Here is a 19,248-nt window from a genome sequence, read left to right as displayed (position 1 = left end):
TACATCTTACTCCAGACTACCTCTACTTCAGGAAGCAAGTGAAAGCCTAGCTCTTCACTCAAGCCTTTTATAGAGTGATAAGACTATACACTCATTCTGCACCAGGACTAGCTTGCCACACACATTAATTAAATTATACCTTGTTAACTATATAAACAGCTTGTCTTGAGTTTAGCCTCCTATCTGTTTATCCCAATGCATACTGTACCACCCATCTTATCCCCATCTAATATCTGCATTTGACCCCTCAGTTGTAGGATAAGCTGTATTATAGAAAAAACATTTACATCACATCTGTGTTATTTGATTTGTGCTCATTAGATGCTTCATAAGTAGTACAAGGGCCGTTCAAAAAGTATCAGACCTTAATTTTTCTTGTGTATACAAATAAAGCTAAGGAAGCTTGGTGCACGTATGTAGGCGACCTAAATGCACATGCTTGAATTTTTTTCCCACTTACAGAATCTGTCAGTCACCAGCAGACCACCGATGAGTGAAGAAGTGTGAGCGCCATCGGATTTTCGTTTTTGACAAAATGACAGAAAAAGATGAAACAACGCTACTGCATTAAATTTTGTGTAAAACTTGGCGATTCCCAAGTGGAAATGATCCACAAGATTCAACAGGCCTTCGGGGACTAAACAATGGACACCACATAGATAAAGGAGTGATACAACCACTTCAGAGATGGCCGCACATCAGAGGAGAGTGAAACACGTTCTGGTAGGCCCTCAACATCCAGAAATGAAATCATCATTGCCCAAATGAGGACCCTGGTGATGCAGGATCGCCAAATCACGATCAGAGAACTTGCAGATGAGGCGAACATCAGCGTTTTTTCTGTTCATTCCATTTTGACTGTGGATTTGGGCTTCAGGAGAATTTCAGTGAAGTTTGTGCCAAAGCTGCTAATGATCAAGCAGAAGCAACTCTGGAGATCGCACAGGACATACTGGAGACTATGAATAATGATCCCAACTTCCTCAGCACAGTGATCACTGGCGATGAGTCCTGGTTTTATGGGTACAACCCAGAAACCAAGTTGATGTAATCACAATGGAAGCATTCAACATCCCCAAGGCCAAAAAAAAACCAAGACAGGTCCACAGCAATGTCAAAGTCATGCTGAACATCTTCCTTGACCCCAGTGACATGGTTCATCACGAGTACGCACCACGTGGCACAACCATCACCAAGGGATACTACCAAGAGGTTCTGTGTTGCCTTCGTAATGCTGTGAGATGCAAATGGCTGGACCTGTGGGTAGCAAGCAATTAGCAGCTCCATCACGATTACGCACCTGCCCTTTCTTCACATTTGATACGGAGTTTCCTGGCCAAACACAACACACCTGTGATTCCTCAAGATCCCCGCTCTTCCGACATGACTCTGTGTGACTTCTGGCTTTTCCCCAAGCTGAAAATGCCCCTGAAAGGGACCAGATTTCAGTCAAGAGAAGACATCATGCAGAATGTGATAGACCAGTTGCGAGAAATCTCAAAAGAGGAGTTCCAACGCTGCTTCCGACAGTGGCAGCCCAAGGGGACTATTTTGAAAGAAATTAGTATAAGATTGTTGTATCTGAATACGAGTATTTTTTATGAATAAAAGGTCTGATACTTTTTGAACAGCCCTTGTATATTTCCTTTTGAGTATGCATTATATTTCATTTGAATTTCAATGATGTTAATAAAGTATATTTTGGAACTGTTTCATGGTAGTCCTATTAAGTTTCAATTTACTGATTTTGACTTTACCTAATTCATTGTATTTATGTTTATATTTATTTGGTCTTTTTACTACTGTTATGTTGTTAACAAAATTGTAAGTTTTAAGTTGCATTATACCTGCTATACACCTCCTTGGATGAATCTCTTCATAAAGGTGGTTAATAATCCAAATAAAACACCCCCTCACCCAATCAACTTTTCTAACACAGTTGCCCCACCATATGTATACTTTCTAGTGCTCTCAACAGGTCTTTCCCTAAAGGGATTCAGAAAATCAAACACAGCATCCTTCAATACCTGATGCCTATAAGGCTGCAGATGCCTAAACAATCCCAGGCATTAACAGCATATACATTGCATTACATTAGCGATTTCTATTCCGCCATTACCTTGGGGTTCAAGGCGGATTACACAGGAAGTTATCTGGACATTTCCAGAGGAAGTGTAAAGTAGAGCAGGATGATTCCTATGGTGATTAGCTTGTTTTCAAGTATTTCTTGAATAGCAGGGTTTTTATTTATTTTCTGAAAGTTTTGTAGTCTGGAGTTGTGATCAGTACTGGATAGATATTCCAGGTTAGAGGATTACCAGAGGTAAAAAGACATTTTACTGCTTTAGAACACAGCAATCTTCTTCATGCAGCAATTAATAAAGTCAACATTATCATATTACAGTGCATTGTATTCAAAGCAGATAAAATACTAGCTATAGTCCACAAATAAAATGAACCCGTCGTCAAAATGCAGCCAAGGAGTAACAAATCAGTGATGGCAGGAGCTCAACAAAGCCCTAGTGAGAAACCATCACTATTTCTGTCAGATATCTCACCTCCTTTCACCGTTTGTGAAAAGAGGACTATGGGAGGAAAGCACAACATGTCAGGACTAACTCCTTCTCTAATAGTGCTCATTCTGAATCCATTATGGATTAAGACCCACCCTTTAGAGGTTAAATATACAGATGGGAACACGGTAGTTACCCAACTACAGGTCATAAAATTAAAAAAATGTAAAAACTGGCTCTCATTAAATTTCCTAAATTGTGGGAACCTGTGGAGCCCTTCTGTTCCAAAACATAAGGTTATCTTTCTACTCGGGTTTTGTGTTTTTTTTGCAGATAAAAGAATTAATGTGACATGTGACTTATCTACTAGATAAGATGTACAATGTCTATCTTTTGGCAATCTTTATATTTTTAATTTTTGTATTTATATTGAAATATTAATAAAAATGATTTAATCTTTTAAAAAGTGCACTTTTATCACTGCAGTTGCTACTTCACATCTGTAAGAAACTGATTTCAACCTAGTCTGTTTCCTTCCCACCAAACCAGACTTAAAAACCATACTAACACGTGTTGCTGAACCAGAAAATATAGTTTCATTTTCTTGGACTTACCTTAAGGCATCCTGGGTGTATTATTTCATTACAAATGGAACATTCCATTAACATAATATTAAACTTTTGCCCCTCTTGCTCCACTGTATCCTCCTTCCCAGCTTCTCCACAAACCAGACAGACAGCGGTGTGAGGAAGCACCGGCTAAGGAGAGAGACCACAACAAAAAATGTCAGGGTTAAATACTGGAAACTAAGACACCCTGAAATACCATCGGCAAGAGAACAATGAATAGCCTGAGACCCCCCAACAAGTATATAATGTTAGTGCACTTCTGGATCTAGGAAACATAGAAACACAGAAAAATGAAGGCAGATGAAGATCATTTGGCCTATCTAGTCTGCCTATCCATGACATTTACTATCCCTTCCTCTCCCTTAGAGATCTAATATACTTGTCCTAAGCTTCCTTGAATTCAGAAATATTTTTCAGCTCCACTACCTCCACGGGAAATCTTTCCACCACTCTTTCTGTGAAAAAGTATTTTCTGAGGTTACTTCTTAATTTACCCCCTTTCACCTTCATCCTATGCCCCCCCTTCCAGTTTCCTTTCAACTGAAAGAGAATCATCTCATGCAGCATATTTATGCACTATACATATTTAAAATGTCTCTTATCGTATCTCCTCATCCTGTCTTTCCTCCAAAGTATGTATTGAGATCTTTAAGTCTATTCCCATATGCTTTATTATGACAACCAGCAACCATCTAGTGGAAAATAATATTTTATATCACACATACCAAGAGGTATGGACAGCCTTACTTCAACACGAGCTCACCTGCTTTTGGGAGGCAGTGGAGCTTCCCAACAAAAGGGGTCATTTATGGGGCAGCAGGAGATACTTACAGCAATGCATTGTCGCATAATGCATGACTGCTTCATCCTTCCTGGTCCCCCAAACTTCTTCATATCCTTGCAGAAATGGCACGCCCCACATTCTGTACGAAGGCAAGCTTCGCACTTTCGGCATCGCGTTCTCCGTCTGCGGGCCCCAGCGGTCGTACGATTTGCAGCCAATTTCACAGCAGAGGTGGTTCCAATTTTCCCTTTTGGCCTTCCCACAGCCCTGTTCTGTAAAACCCAAAACAAAGCAGCAAGACAAAAATGTAAGACCTGGCACATGTACTTACATTCAAACAGAACAATATGCATTTTGCATTTACAATGGCCAAATACTGCTACTGGCTACATGAAAACAACACAACACAAAGACCTAACACCAGGATATTTGTGAGGATTGTAACACTAATAAAGAGATGCAGTTGTGGCTGAGAGAACCCATATTACTTTGTATTCAATTTTTATTCCAGAAGCTTCCTGCAAAAACTGAGCATGCATTATTTTTTGGGGGAAGGGGGGCTGAGAGCAGTAGCAGCCCATAGAAAGTGCTGCCAACTGCCAGTGTTGGGGAGTTTCTGGTTTCCAGAGGAGAAACTCTTCAGCTGTCAGGGCTTAGGTTCTCCATCAACTCAGTTATTTTAGAGTTGGGGTTGGCAGGGGTGCATGGAGAGCAGTGCAAAATTCTGTGCCAACCATTTTGGGTTCAAGTTCCCACAAAACTGAAGGTCTGGCTATGCCTCAGGCTGGCAAGGGGGGGGGGGAGCATGGAAGAAAGATAGGCCTCTGAAGGTCACATGTTTTCTGTTGCTACAGTCCTGGAGTTGCAGCCACAAACATTTTGATAAACACAGTCCAAGATAATCAGCTCTCTTTCTTTTGGGAGAAGAACAGGATATTTTTAACAAATCAGAGTTTCCATGAATTTATTCACTAAGCCAGTCTGTGGTAGTAAAGGGTCTTCATTCTCTCTCATTATTATCCCAGCATTTGCCCAAAGCAGGGTTTAAAACATATATTCTGGCTGTGTTTCAAATATATCCAAATACCATGGTTGAGAGCAAATCTTTGCGACTACACTGTTGTCTCAGAACCTTCTAGGCATCAGAATTTTGTGGTAATAGTTTCAGCTATTGTGCTGATTTCTTATCATCTTTCTTCTTGAAATTTCTTGTTTTCGATTTCTTCTTTGCAAACAAATATATATTTAATTCCATATATGCTCGTCACAGAAATTGAATAGTTCTCTTGGTGTCAATATTTGGTCATTCGATGGTCTTTGAAGGCTAGTTCTTCTGAGCAGGAACATTCTCTTGCATGCTGATTGTGCTGTATATGCTTTTCAGCATTATAAAAAAGATAAATAGTAGTAGTAAGTTTTAAGTTTATTAGTTTCTTGATATACCATCAATCTGCCATATCTAAACGGTTTACAACTAAATAAAAAAGTTAAAAAGCTCTAGCTGCTAATCTTTTCAATGTTCCTTGGCTTGTACCAAAAAAATTCTATTGTGCTTCAATATTGAAATCGCTTTTATGATTGCACTGGTTGACAAAACTTTTGTAGTTCTTGAATTGAGCAGTCGATCACTCACTGAAATAGTGAATTCTGTTAATTTTTCATTTTTGTCTTCAAAAACTCCAATCAGCTTTTGAATAAATACATGAACGGATATTGAGTCATGTTGCATGTGATCTGTGATGATGCAAATATTTATGACTTGTATGGTATGAGCTTCATTGATGTACTCATAAGCAAAAGAGATGTAATGATGTAGCTTGTGAATTTTCCCAATGAAAGCCCTGTGCTGCATCTTGTACAATAAAAGAGTAATTTTCAGCATAATCCATCAGAATGATCAATTTGCTTTCTTCTAAATTGACTTTCAAGGATTTCAGGTATTCACTTTGATGCTTTGAAATGAAGTGGTGACTTGTCAGCTTCCAAATTTTGTTTGCAAGCTTGCTGAAAAAAAAAATAATAAAAAATAAATAAATCGACCAATATTAGTTTGCTTGTTTCTAGTGTTTCGCAATCAGTATGGACCGATCCCTGCTTCCTCACCAGGACAGATTTGGCATCCTTGTAGCATAAATAGTAACATAGTAAACGATGGCAGATAAAAATCTGAATGGTCCATCCAGTCTGCCCAATAGTTACATGCGTTATAAATACAGTGGAACCTTGGTTTACGAGCATAATTCGTTCCAGAAGCATGCTCGTAAACCAAATTACTCGTATATCAAAGCAAATTTCCCCATAGGAAATAAGGGAAACTTGCTTTGATTGGTTCCACCTCCTCCCCCCCCCCCCCGAGGTTACCGGTGCTGCTTCATTCCCCCCCCTTGAGGAATCCGACGCTGCTCCAAACCCCTCCCCGCGATCCGGCTTCCCCCCCCTGCGAACCGGCATTCTCCCTCCACTCGCGTTGCCCCCCTCCACCGCGATCCTACTTCCCCTCCCCCCCCCTCGAGCACGTCAATGACACTTCCTTTACCCCGACTTGGCACCAGTGCCGGTGCCCGAAGATTCTCCCTCTTCTGGCGTGGCCTGGGCTGGGCAGTGCATTGGAGATCCTCCCTCTTCTGGGCTGGGCTGGCTTTGAGCATTTGCGTATGCTCAAAGCCTTCTGGTCTCGCTCTCTACAAGATTTAGAGCGAGACCAGAAGGCTTTGAGCATGCGCAAATGCTCAAAGCCAGTCCAGCCCAGCCCAGCCCAGAAGAGGGAGGATCTTCGGGTACTGGCACTGGTGCCAAGACGGGGTAAAGTTATTGTCATTGACGTGCTCGGGGGGGGAAGTAGGATCGCGGTGGAGGGGGGCAACGCAAGCGGGGGTAGGATGCCGGTTCGCAGAGGGGGAAGCCGGATCACGGGGAGGGGTATGGAGCAGCGTCGGATTCCTCAAGGGGGGGGAAGGGAGGATCTCCGACGCACCGCCCAGCAGGGCTGTGGAGTCGGAGTCAGAGGAAATTTCGGGTACCTGGAGTTGAAGTTGGAGTCAGAAGTACAAAAAACTGAGGAGTCGGAGTCGGAACATTTATCTACCGACTCCATTTTTGAACTTGGCATACCAATCACGAGCGATTCTTTCAGCTATAGCACCCACTATATACACAGCACAAATGTTGCGAGCAGCTTCTGTGGCCTTAGAACCTTGATTAAAAGCAAAAAGAAGGTGGTGTCGAAAATGCTCATTTCTCTCAACTTGACATTCCATTTTAACGATCTGAAAATTAACCAGTGCTGTGGAGTCGGAGTCAATTTCGGGTACTGGAGTCGGAGTCTGAAGTACAAAAAACTGAGGAGTCGGAAAATTTATCTACCGACTCCACAGCCCTGCTGCCCAGCCCAGGTCGCGCCAGAAGAGGGAGGATCTTCGGGCACCGGCACTGGTGCCCAGTGGGGGTAAGGGATGTCATTGCCGTGCTCGGGGGGGGGGGGCTGATGCGAGCGGGGGGGATGCCAGTTCGCGGGGGGGGGGGGGGGGCGCTCGTACAGTGAGGCAAGCTTGGTTTACGAGGCACCAAGTTTGCAAATGTTTTGCTCGTCTTGCAAAACACTCGCAAACCGGTGCACTCGTAAACCGAGGTACCATTGTACTTGATTAAATTGTCTTATATTTCTGGGCCATAGACCGTAGTAGTCTGCCCAGTATTTGTCTATAGTCTTTAGGTGCCAAACTTTTGGGTTTTGAAGTTAAGCTATTTAGCTATGCCAATATCACTATTGTGATAACCATAGCCTCTTTACCATCAAGGCACTCTGTGGAGATCTCCAGTGTGATTTTGGCCTTTGAAGAATGTATGTATGAATTCAAGTTGAAGCTTAACATGGAAAAAACAAAAAATACTTTTTTGCTACTCCAACTAAACTCAAAAAGAATAGTTTATTATTACATGATTTACATTATCTTATTTTTTCTACTATAAAAATACTGGGAGTCCATCTGGACAGAAATTTGACTGTAGGAACACAGGTTGACGTGGTGGTAAAAAAAATGTGCTTTTGGAAATTATGTTCATTAAGGGCTTGGTTCCATGGTTATGCTTTTCAACTGTTAGTGCAATCTCTGGTTTTGTCTGGATTTGCTACTGTGAGAACGGGCTACTGGGCTTGATAGACCATTGGTCTGACCCAGTAAGGCTATTCTTATGTTCTTATTAGTATTTGCATAAAATACAGAACAAAATCTTATAACACGAGTCATATGTATATATAAAAGAGAGAAAGAAGAAACATTACAAACAACAATTAACATTTACTCATTAACACTATTATAAATACACCTCCAAAATGACCCGTGCCATTTCCCTCCATGTGCGCCCCACCAGTGCTGTAGTCACATGCCTACCCCACATAAGAACATAAGTATCACTATTCTACCACCCCAAAATGATCCACGCTGTTATCCTCCACGTGTGCCCCCATCAGTGCTGTAGTCACACTCCCTCCCTCCCCAAAAAACACTGGTGCCACTATCCTGCCACCCCCAAGATGACCCATGCCACTGCCCTCCATGCACACTCCCCAGCCAACATCATGCTTACCTATCAATTCTTTAAGAAAAAATCTGCTGCCGCCAATGCTAGGTGTTGATCTGGTGCAGGGCCTTGTGCATCTGTGCATGCTCAAGGCCTGCCAGCTTTCGCCCCCCCTCCGAGAATCTCCAAGCATCTTGGAAGAGTTGGGAACCAGTAGGCTTTGAGCATGTATAGATGCTCAAGGCCCTGCGTTGAATCAACATAGTGGCGGCAGCTATTTTCTTCAAGAGCTGATGGGTAAGCGCAATGTCAGCTGGGGGTGCAGGTGTGCATGGAGGGCAAAGGCATGGGTCATTTTACGGGTGGCAGGATAGCAAAGCCGGTGTTCTTCGGGAAGGGAAGGGGTGTGACTACAGCACTGGTAGGGGTGCGCATGGAGGGCAACAGGAAGGCAGGTTTGTTGGTCTTGAATGATTCTGGGGGCACCTCCTACTCCTTCCTTAGTAAATAGTAAAATAATAATAATAATGACTGAAAGTAGATGAAAAGTACATGTATAAAAACATGACTGAACTTTCTTGGACAAAAAAAAAAGTGTATTCGTTTTTAAACCTATATTCTACATTGGACTAATACCCAGACTCTTCTTCCCATCCTTTACCCTCTTCAATATCCTAGGACAAGCAGGCAGCATATTCTCACATGTGGGTGATGTCATTCACAGAACCCGGTACAGACAGTACTAAAGTGTACTGGCACTTTAAGCTTTGCAAAGCTTTGAGACTGCCCGTACTGCGCATGTGCGAGAGTGCCTTCCTGCCTGATGTCAGCTCGTGGTTCCTCAATTCTTCATTTTCCGCAGAGTGAAGTTCTATTGTTTTGGACTCAGTCCAAAATTGCCTTCCCGTCAGCAGGTTTTTCACCTGTTGGCCGCGTTTTCTTGGTTTTTTTTTAGTATAACTAATTTTTGTCTTTAAACAATATATATTGTATTTTTCACTCTACAAGACACACCTGACCATAAGATGCACCTAGTGAAAAGGAGGAAAAAACAAGAAAAAAATAAAATAAATTCTGAACCAAATGCTGCCTGCCTGCCTACCATTAGGCCTGCCCTCCCTGTGCTCTGGTTGTAGGCCGGGACAAGATACAGGGCAGGCCGGCAGAACCCTCCCCCCCCCCCCTTCTACCCTGGTACCTTTTTAAAAAAAATTCCGGCGGTCCAGGCAGGCACACACACACACGGTACCTTTTTAAAAAAATTCTAGCAGTCCAGAGCTGTATCTCCTGCCTCCATGTCTTGCAGCTGTGGCTGAGCGGCGCACAAAGCAGATTCAAGCTTTTTACTTTCCTGCCTGGTCTCGCGCTATTCTCTGATTGAGGTTATAGCAGAATAAAAGTCAATAATGTAATGTAAGTCTCTGAAATGGGCATTAGTGTTCAGGACCGCTTAGTAAACATCCCTTGACTTGGGGAAGAGCTTTTCAGAGGCAAGGTTGAGAGTGCCACTCAAAGATTCACATGACATGAACAAAGTTGAACTCCTCTCACTGGCTCTAAAGCCAAACCACAATCATCTAAATCAGCTCAATAGCCTACTTCGTTGCCTATAAGAGATGTTATCCGACAACTTCGGCCTCTTCCAAGCCACCACCTCAAAAGAGGCAAAAGCAACAAAAGCCTCAGAAATCTCAGCCTTCAGCTCCTCAAAAACCAGCCGTGTCTTTTTGACTTGTTTATGGAGGGCATAGCCATAATTCCCCCGTCTCAACCTCTTCGGAAGTCGACTTCTGTCCTATTAGCATCGCTGGACTATTGTTACTACAGACAGTTGGGTGCTAAGAATCATTCGAGAAGGTTACTCTCTCCATTTCACCACCATACCTACAGGTAAGAGAGTCCTCTTTCACATCTCAACAGACATCACGTCTTCTTCAGGAAATCGAAGCTCTACTTCAGCTCAATGCCATAGAAGTAGTACCTCCTTCCCAGAAAAATCAGGGGTTCTACTCCAGGTATTTCCTAATTCCAAAGACGACGGGAGGTCTCCATCTTACTCTCAACCTCCGAGTCCTCAACAAATATCTCATAAAAGAAAAGTTTTGCATGCTATTCCTGGGACATTATACCCACTTCTAGAGCGAAATGATTGGCTGTGCTCTCTTGACCTCAAAGAGGCCTACATATCCCTAGTTTTTTAGTTTTCAAATAGCTCATCAACACTTTCAATACAAAGTTCTGCCATTTGTCCTTTCTTCTTTTCCAAGAGTATTCACAAAGTGCCTAGCAGTAGTGGCTGCCACTCTACGCTCATGAATTACAAATGTTCTCATAGCTAGACTATTGGTTGATAAAAGCTCCATCATCTCACGCACTATATTCAGCAACACAGGTAACAATAACTTTTCTTCAACTTCTAGGGTTCGAAGTCAACTTTCCAAAGTCTCATCTTCAGCCCTCTCAGGTGTTAGAATTCATAGGAGCCCTTCTAAACACTACTCTTCTGCGGACGTTCCTGCCTCAACAAAGACAAAACACCTTGCTTTATCCTTGCAATCAGATGGCCACGCTACTGGGTCACATGTCGCTCCCTTCGCTCAACTTCACCTAAGGACAGCTCAATGAACCTAGGCATCACAATGGTCTCAAGCCAGGGATCCCTTGTCCCATCAGATCAAAGTCACCTCGCCTCTTCATTATTCCCTTTGCTGGTGGCTGAATTCAGCAAATCTCTCCAGAGGTTTGCTCTTTCATATTCCGCCACATTAGAAAGTTCTTATGACGGACACATCCAAGTAAGCTTGGGAAACTCACCTGGACAGTCTCAAAACGCAGGGCCAGTGGTCTCTTCAAGAATAAACATTCCACATCAACCTGTTGGAGCTCAGGGCAATTCACAATGCTCTAAAAACATTTCAAGATCATGTTTCCAAACAAGTCCTTCTTGTACAAATGGACTATCAAGTGAAGATGTACTATATACTATATGCCAGGAAGCTGAACACATTTGGAATTGGGCAATTCCCTGCAACATATTTCTCAAAGCCATACATGTGCAAAGCAAACAGAATGCCCTAGCAAACAATCTCAGCAGATTTCTGCGACTTCACAAGTGGTCTCTCAACTCCGCAGTCTTGTGCCACATCTTCTCTCTTTGGAGGTCTCCTCAGATAGATCTGTTTGCATCTACCCCACAATCAGAAGTTGCCTCACTTCTGTTCCAGACAGTATTCTCCTCATCATCTTGAAATGGATGCTTTTTTTCTGGATTGGACAAACAAATTCCTCTATGCATATCCCCCAATCCTTCTCATTCTAAAGACTTTAGTCAAATTTAAGCAAGAGTTGGCCATCATGACCCTGATAGCTCCTCGGTGGCCCAGACAGCCTTGGTTCCCCCTACTACTTCAACTGAGTGTCAAAGATCCAATCCCATTGTAGATCTTTCCATCTCTACTCACTCAAAGCCAAGGATCTCTTTTACATCCCAATCTGCCTAATTTCAATAGAGTTTAATCTTTCTTACTCAGTACAAGCTGTCATAGCTGCTTCCAGAAAGCCTTGTACTCAGCAATGCTATCAACAAAAGTTGACATGCTTCATGTCGTGATGTAACCTCCATGATTTAGAGCAGTGTATCACAAACAATGTGCCTCCTGAGATTTCAGGTGTGCTGTGGTACACTGGGGAGGAGGAGTCGGCTGACTGCCTACAGGACTTGCCTCTCATGGTGAGATGAATGTCCTGTAGGCAATCAGCCGGCACCTCTCCTTCTCTCTGACACTGGTGTCTCAGGGCCCATCTGGAGGGCCTTCGCGCATTACGTCATCACGGTGATGTCCGTGCACTTCCAGAAGCCTCAAGTTTGCAGGACACTGACTTAGAGCTTCATCCTCCTCTATTCCTTCAGTATTGGACTACCTTCTCCATTTGTCCAACTCTGGACTTAAGACTTCTTCGGTCAGAGTTCATCTCAGTGCTCTTAGTGTTTTCCATACTCCCTTCAATAATAAACCTCTGTCCACTCATTTGCTTGTATCCCAGTTTATGAAAGGACTTTTCAACTCCAAACCTCCACTCCATTGTTTGGGATCTTAGTGTAGTCTTTGCCAGTCTGATGAAATCTCCATTTGAACCACTGGCATCAGCTCATCTTAAGTTTCTCACAGATACTAAAAGTAAGTACACACTCATTTATTCATTACTTTATGCTGGATTATAAATGTACTTTAAGGACTTTAATTTCATAGTCTCATTGAGTTATTTTTTTTCTTCATTTAGTTTTGTGTCGTAAGCACTGCAGCATTTAAGGTATGTGGATGGTTTGACCGTCCAGGCCTGCAAACTACATTTTTATTTTCTCACATTGTTTCAGAGACTATGGGAGCTCAAGGCAGCCTATGAGCGATCTGCAAAGGGCAGGAGTGTGGGAAGATTGCTCCTGTCCCGAAAACCTGCTAGACCACCAGGTAAGGCTTAAGGGGGGGCTTACAGGGCTTAAAATAGCCCAAATATTTTTTTTAAAAAATTTTGTTTTAAAATCGTGAATAACTGAATCCGCGGATGCTGACACCGTGGATTCGGAGGGGGAAGTATACACATATTTTTTTTTTTTTTTAAACAATAAACATTGGTTGGATCTCTCTTGCCTTTTTTTGTTTGGTTGATTCTACAGTAAGGCAAGATTTTCTCTTTGGTTAGGTGGTTCATTAACAGTGGTGTAGAGAGGGCGGTGGCACGTAGCATTGCCATGCTGCGCACCCCCTACTTTTTCCAGCCACTCCCCACCCTCCCCCCGCATACCTCTTGAAATGTTCACCAGCACAAGCATCTTCCAACTCCTACAGACCTCAGCTCCCTTCTGAAATCATGTCCTGGTCCCACAACCAGAAGTTGTTTAATTTTTGTTCCCTATCCTATTTTTATATTGTTTACTTAAAATTTTTATTGTAAACCACTTAGCTTTACCTTTGGGTTTATATTTTCAGTATAATAAATAAATTGAACTTGAAGTGACATCTGAAGGGAGCTGAGACAGGTTCAAACAGGAAGACGCTGCTCATGCCGATAAATATTTAAAGAGGTACCTGAGGGGGGGGGAGGTGCTCCCACCAAGTTGTTGTCCAGGGTGGTCCACATCCCCTGCCCCCCTTACTACGTCACTGCTCACTAACATTGGTACTGACTGTCAAGCTGCAGGGGTTAAATTTCAGCACACCTTTGAGGAGTTATTTCTCTATTGTCCGACTCTGACTGATATTAGGGCTTAAATTTTTGACATGGATCTAAAAAGTACAGGTAAATGTAACTCATATTCACCAGTACTTTAGATCCAGGAAAATATAGATATTTCTAAGTGGAGCATTTACATTTATAAATTATGTAAAATATAATAAAATATCATAAAATGATAAATTTACCATAAATTATAAAAGTTTTTATTTTGAAACTGTAGTTGGTACATTTTTACTGTTTGACTCCACCCAAATTTGCTTCCGAATCAACACCACAGCCTTGTTATCACACTTTAACATACAGTATATGCCTACATCTCTAAACCTAATCACTTTCAGATGCTTAAACATAAGGCCATGGTAGACTGTATCAGATCTCAATGAAAAAGCCAACAGAACAAGGCAAGTTGCAAAAAATTATCACAGAGTGCAAAGCTTTTGTCCTGCGGCCTTGTCTGAACCCTGACTGACACATTCAAGAGATAGCTTTCCATCTTCAAAAATCTAAACCTTCAACAGAACTACCCTTTCAATAAATTTAGCCAAATTGGTGTATCAGATACTGACCTATAACTTTTAGGCTGGAGTGAACTGAGGTTTGATTTTAGTATACAGTAACTGCCAGAGATGAAATCAACAAACATTTCTTGGTCCTCCCCTTTCAAATCAATTATTAGCAAAGCAATAATTAAAAAAAACATATCGCTGGCATTTATTTTGAAAGTTATACTTGGGTTAAATCTAGCCCAATTAAAACATTTTTTTTTAAATCTGAATGGTGCAAAAATCAAGTAGTTTTCAAAAATCCTAAAAAATGCAAAAAAGAGATGGCCTAGAACCTCAAGTAATAGTTACAGATACCGTATCCATATCTAATTACATATACACTGGAGAAGTGGACACACAGAAAATAACAGTGAAGGGGCAGGTACACTAGTGGCTTAGGTTGTGGAATTGAATCTGAGCACTGCTCATTATGACCCTGGGCAAGCCACTCAATCCCCCATTGCCCCAGGTACAAAATAATATGTAATTCGCTTTGAATGTTTAACTACAAAAAGCGGTATACAAGTCCCATCCCCCCATTTCCTGTACTTCTAAATTTTACAAATGCTAAAATGATAGATCCTTTCAGGTGCTGTCACTTTAAAATCACAGGAATAAAACAAGCCAAAAACAAGAAATCCAAATCTGAAAATACAGTGAGCATTAAAAGCTACTAGTTCATCATTTGTGGTGTTCGTCACCGCAAAGCTCAAGGGCCAATGGCAGCTCTCATTAATCCTAAGTGTGACTCCCCTGACTTCAACCCCCTCCCCTCAGAGCCTTGGTAGTGGTACTACATTCATATCAGTAAGTTTGAGCTGTGTTTTGCCTAAATTCTTTCACTATTATCTTAAGACAAAAAGAAGCTCAAACTTGCTGAGAATCATCCAGGCCAACTGTATCAAAGGGAGAACCCCTCAAGTGTTTGTTTGGGGTTTTTTTTGCTAACATGTCGCCCCAAACTTATGACTAATGATGATGGGTCACTACAGAAGCCACACATTCACTAGTGGGCAGGACTGAAAAATTCAACTTCCCTATTCCCCATATTACAATTAATTAGAAGCCAAATTTTCATTATGTAATTAACCAGATGCTAAATTTAGAATGTACATTAGATACTACAACACAGTCCACAAAGAATTTTCCACAAGCCACATGCAGGCCATATGTTTGACAGTGAAGACTAGTGAGTTAAGAGCAAGAGATTACCCAGATGGGGGGGAGTCTTGCAACCAATTACTATACAATCTATATTCAAACACTACCGTCAGTTTTAATGAAGCAATAGCAATTTTTTCCTTCCAAAGCTCTGATCAGCAGCACAGTTCAACATACAGTAAACACTAAAAATTTTGCACCCTCAAAAACATTACCATTAAAAAAAACCCAACAACATAACATACCTCTCTTATGCAATTTCAAGTTTGACAAGTCATTTTCAGGCCCAGAACATCTATGATTAGATTAAACATCAATGGCCTCATGTGCCTCATTCTAATCTGCCATTTCAAAATATACTAAGAAGTAGAGGCCGACTGAATTTTGATTTCAGTTTCAGATTTAGCACTCAACTGGCCTGAAATCAATGCCTGTGTGTTTTGGGCTGAAACCCAAAACTCACTCCTTCCCATCAAAAAATCACTCCCATCCCATCCCACGTGGGCCCTAACTTAGGAAGGCCTGATGGTCTAATAGTGTCTTCGGGGATAGGAACAAACCCCACTTGTTCCTGAACCATTGCAAAATGACTGCTGGAACCACCTGCAGCATAACAATCTCACAAGGCTGCCATGGGAAGTCTTGGTAGCCACTGTGATGGAACACTAGCACGAGACAGGAATGACTGGGGTTTGTCCTTGCCTCAAAGATGCTACTAAACTAGACCATCTGGTCTTCCTAAGGTAGGCCCAGGGAAATGTGATTGTGAGGAGTGGCTGGAGATTTTTTTGTTCATAACATAAAAATAGATCCTCAATGGTATACATAGAAAACAAGAGATTCTTTTCTTAAGAGATTTCTTAGAGCATATTTTCTGGTATATCTCAGTATCTCATAGTTAGTCTTCTATAGATTCATAATGTTATTCAATTTTCTTTCATTTCTATTTGTATGGTTTATGGTAAGACCTCAGTGACTACATCTGTACAGAACAAAATCTGTTGTCATACAGAGTTTTAATGTAGCTAGCCTCATCATTGGTCTTGCCGCTATTTCTCTTAAATCAAGCATTCTTATATCTTTAGATTCAGTATATCTTTATATATTAGATTAGTAATAACTTAGCTTTCTTTATCTGGGTGTTTTAATGGGACTCCTCCGACATGAACCCATGTTTTGCTATGGCTGTTTCAAGGAGATGCCCCAGTATTCAGATCCGCTGTCAGTCTAGAGTTACTTTAGATTTTTTTTAGTCATGTGTGAGGGGGAGGAGTTTGTTTACTGTTTTGGTTTCTGCCACAACCAAGTGCCAAATTCAGTTTGCAGGCTCAGTTTTGGTGGAAATTGAAGATCCTCTACTGAGGAGCTGTCAAAGAATGCAGAGATGGATTCTATGTAAAACACATCTCCCCCACCCCATCATCAGGAAAAAAATGAAGTCCATTTCATTAGTGAAACTCCTAGGGCTCCTTTTACAACAATGCACTAGCATTTTTAGCACATGCATAGGAGTAGCGCGCGCTACCCAAAAAACTACCGCCTGCTCAAGAGGAGGTGGTAGCGGCTAAGCGCGCGCTAAAACCGCTAGCGCATCTTTGTAAAAGGAGCCCCTAGTGCCATGCTGACTCTTATTATTACAATTCAAACACAAAAACTACAGAAATTCCTATGGAATCCAGCATCTGAATTTATAATTAATGTATTCTTTGGCTACATTTATTTGTAATATTTCAATGTAATTTCTTTTCTATTTTTCTGCTAAATACATACATAAATTACCAAGACCACAAAGAGGACTGAACACGTTGGTACCATGTTATGAAAGCCAGCAATGTCAAAAGGAAAAAAAAAACCCCAACAAGGAAGAATCTATCTTTGACAGCAAACATCTTAAAGGCTTTCTCCCCTCTAAAACTAACCTGGAACCCAGCAAGACCAGTTAAGCCAATCATCGTTTAACTGTCTCACACATTTCTAGTAGCCAGTAGAAAACAACATTTTCAAAAATCCCAAAAGCTTAGAACAATAGGCCGGCTATTTTTAGGGGCGGCAGCTTTACCTGAAAGCCGAGAACTGAAAGGACAGGGAGGCAGAAGTTCATGCCATTTAGCTCAAATCACACCCAAATAAGCTTTCTGTCCTTTTTTTTTTTTCCCCCTCCATACGCCAGTTGCTGGAAAAGGAACTAGCCAACTTCCCCTATAAGAGCCGCACGTGAGGCCACGAGCCCTGCCCTTTAAACGGAAAAGCTCCTCGGCCGCCCACGGTGCACAAAGGCGGCTCCGGCTCGCTCGCTCGCCCCTCCCCGCCCTAACCCTGACCTGCTCCGGCTCCGACTCGTAGTCGTCGTCCTCCTCCTCCTCGGCGCTCACGGACATGGCCATAGCTCATCTGAAGGGGGGAAGAGCCTCGAACCTAGCAGCAAGGAGCAGGCTGCCCTGCTGCATATTCATGAGCTCGAGCCAAGGAAAAGGGCGGGCCGAGCGTCCCACCAATAGCGGCCCGCGGATCGCACAAAGGCCCTACTCCACTGGCTGCCATGACAGGGGGTAGGGGGGTGGGGAGGATAAGAGTGCAAAGAATGCACAGGACTGCGTGGCTGCTCGCAGCATGCATGCTTCTACTACTCGCCTTTCGCAGGCCTACGCTAGCTCCTGCTGCTTGGCAGGGTCACATGTCTACATGGTACAGTAACGGGGGAGCCCTCGCCATTAGATCTGGTTTGCAGCTCCTAGGACACTTACTTTGGGTGCCAGTTCACTTTGGTGAAAGCATGGACCACCGGTTCTAAAGTAACCATACCTAACAGAACATCACCGATGTGCCTGCCGGACCATCTTGCCCCAGAAAATAAACCAAAATTTTTAGGTAGAAGTATGTAATCCCAGAAATGAAATAAGCACTATTAAATATTGTACCTACCATAACATTGATTATATCAATTTTAATTTGAAAGAGCTATTTGAAAAAAAATTACTTATGTAGATATAGGAATGTCTGGGGGAAACCCAATTTTTTTCACATTTAGCGATGATTTATTTGCCTATTTTGATTACAAAAATGTATTTGCTATGGATTCCAAGCAGCCTTAAGTCTGCTTGATAACTAGAATCAACGGCACTGCTTTAGCTGGATAAACCAGACGCCTGCAGATGGTTCTGGTTACTACTGCATCTTTCACAATAGACAAGTACCTAAGGGATCTCATTCAGAAAACAAATCTGCAGGCTATGTCCCACAACGAGAGATTGTCTGTAATATCAAAAATAATATTTCAATGGGACAGAAGAAACAATTTCTATTGTCTCAACCAATCAGACTGGGTAAAGTACCTGTGGCATGCTAAATGCAGGGCTAACTTCCAGGGACAGCTCAAGATCTCCCCCTCCCCCCTTCAGTTCATCTCTCATTCTCCTTCTTACCCCTCCCACACACAGAAAAAATGGCCAGCATCTCTCCTTCCCTTCTTTGGTCCCCCCTCAAAAAATAGTCATCTTTCTTTCCTCTTTATAGTCCCTTCCCTTGTTTAAAAGCGAACTGAAAATCCATCTTTTTGATACAGCCTTCAATCCATAACCATACTCCCCCACTGCTCACTAAACTAGCCAGCAGATTAACCATTCCCCACTCTGGCATTCAGTCTGTCTTGTCTGTTTAGTAGTGCTGCCCGATTCAAATCGGTTCACCGATTCACTTCGGGTGAATCGATTCAAAACAAAACAACAAAATAAATCTGTTCCCGATTCGGCTGACCCTCCCCTCTCACCCCCTAAAGCAGGAGCGGCAGCGCTGCTCTTGATGGCCGGCCGCTACCGCTGCCGCACCTGATTTAGAGGGCGAGAGGGGTGGTCAGTCAGGAA

At 42.3% G+C, this 19,248-nt stretch overlaps 1 protein-coding gene across 9 annotated transcripts in view; it reads right to left on the bottom strand.

The window, feature by feature from the left end:
- KDM2B (lysine demethylase 2B) overlaps positions 1 to 19,248 on the bottom strand; it is a 336,356-nt gene that overhangs the window by 93,609 nt on the left and 223,499 nt on the right. For all 9 annotated transcript variants that reach the window (XM_033955541.1, XM_033955539.1, XM_033955538.1 and 6 more), the window contains 2 exons: positions 3,974 to 4,198; positions 3,128 to 3,271 (listed from right to left, as the gene is read on the bottom strand). In XM_033955541.1, coding sequence (XP_033811432.1) covers positions 3,128 to 3,271; positions 3,974 to 4,198 — 369 coding nt within the window. The remainder of the gene's footprint in view (positions 1 to 3,127; positions 3,272 to 3,973; positions 4,199 to 19,248) is intronic.

Source organism: Geotrypetes seraphini, chromosome 8 (genome assembly GCF_902459505.1).
Source record: "Geotrypetes seraphini chromosome 8, aGeoSer1.1, whole genome shotgun sequence".
Lineage (NCBI taxonomy): Eukaryota > Metazoa > Chordata > Amphibia > Gymnophiona > Dermophiidae > Geotrypetes > Geotrypetes seraphini.
Note: the sequence above shows the minus strand (reverse complement) of the source record. Positions and strands in the feature narration are given on the sequence as shown.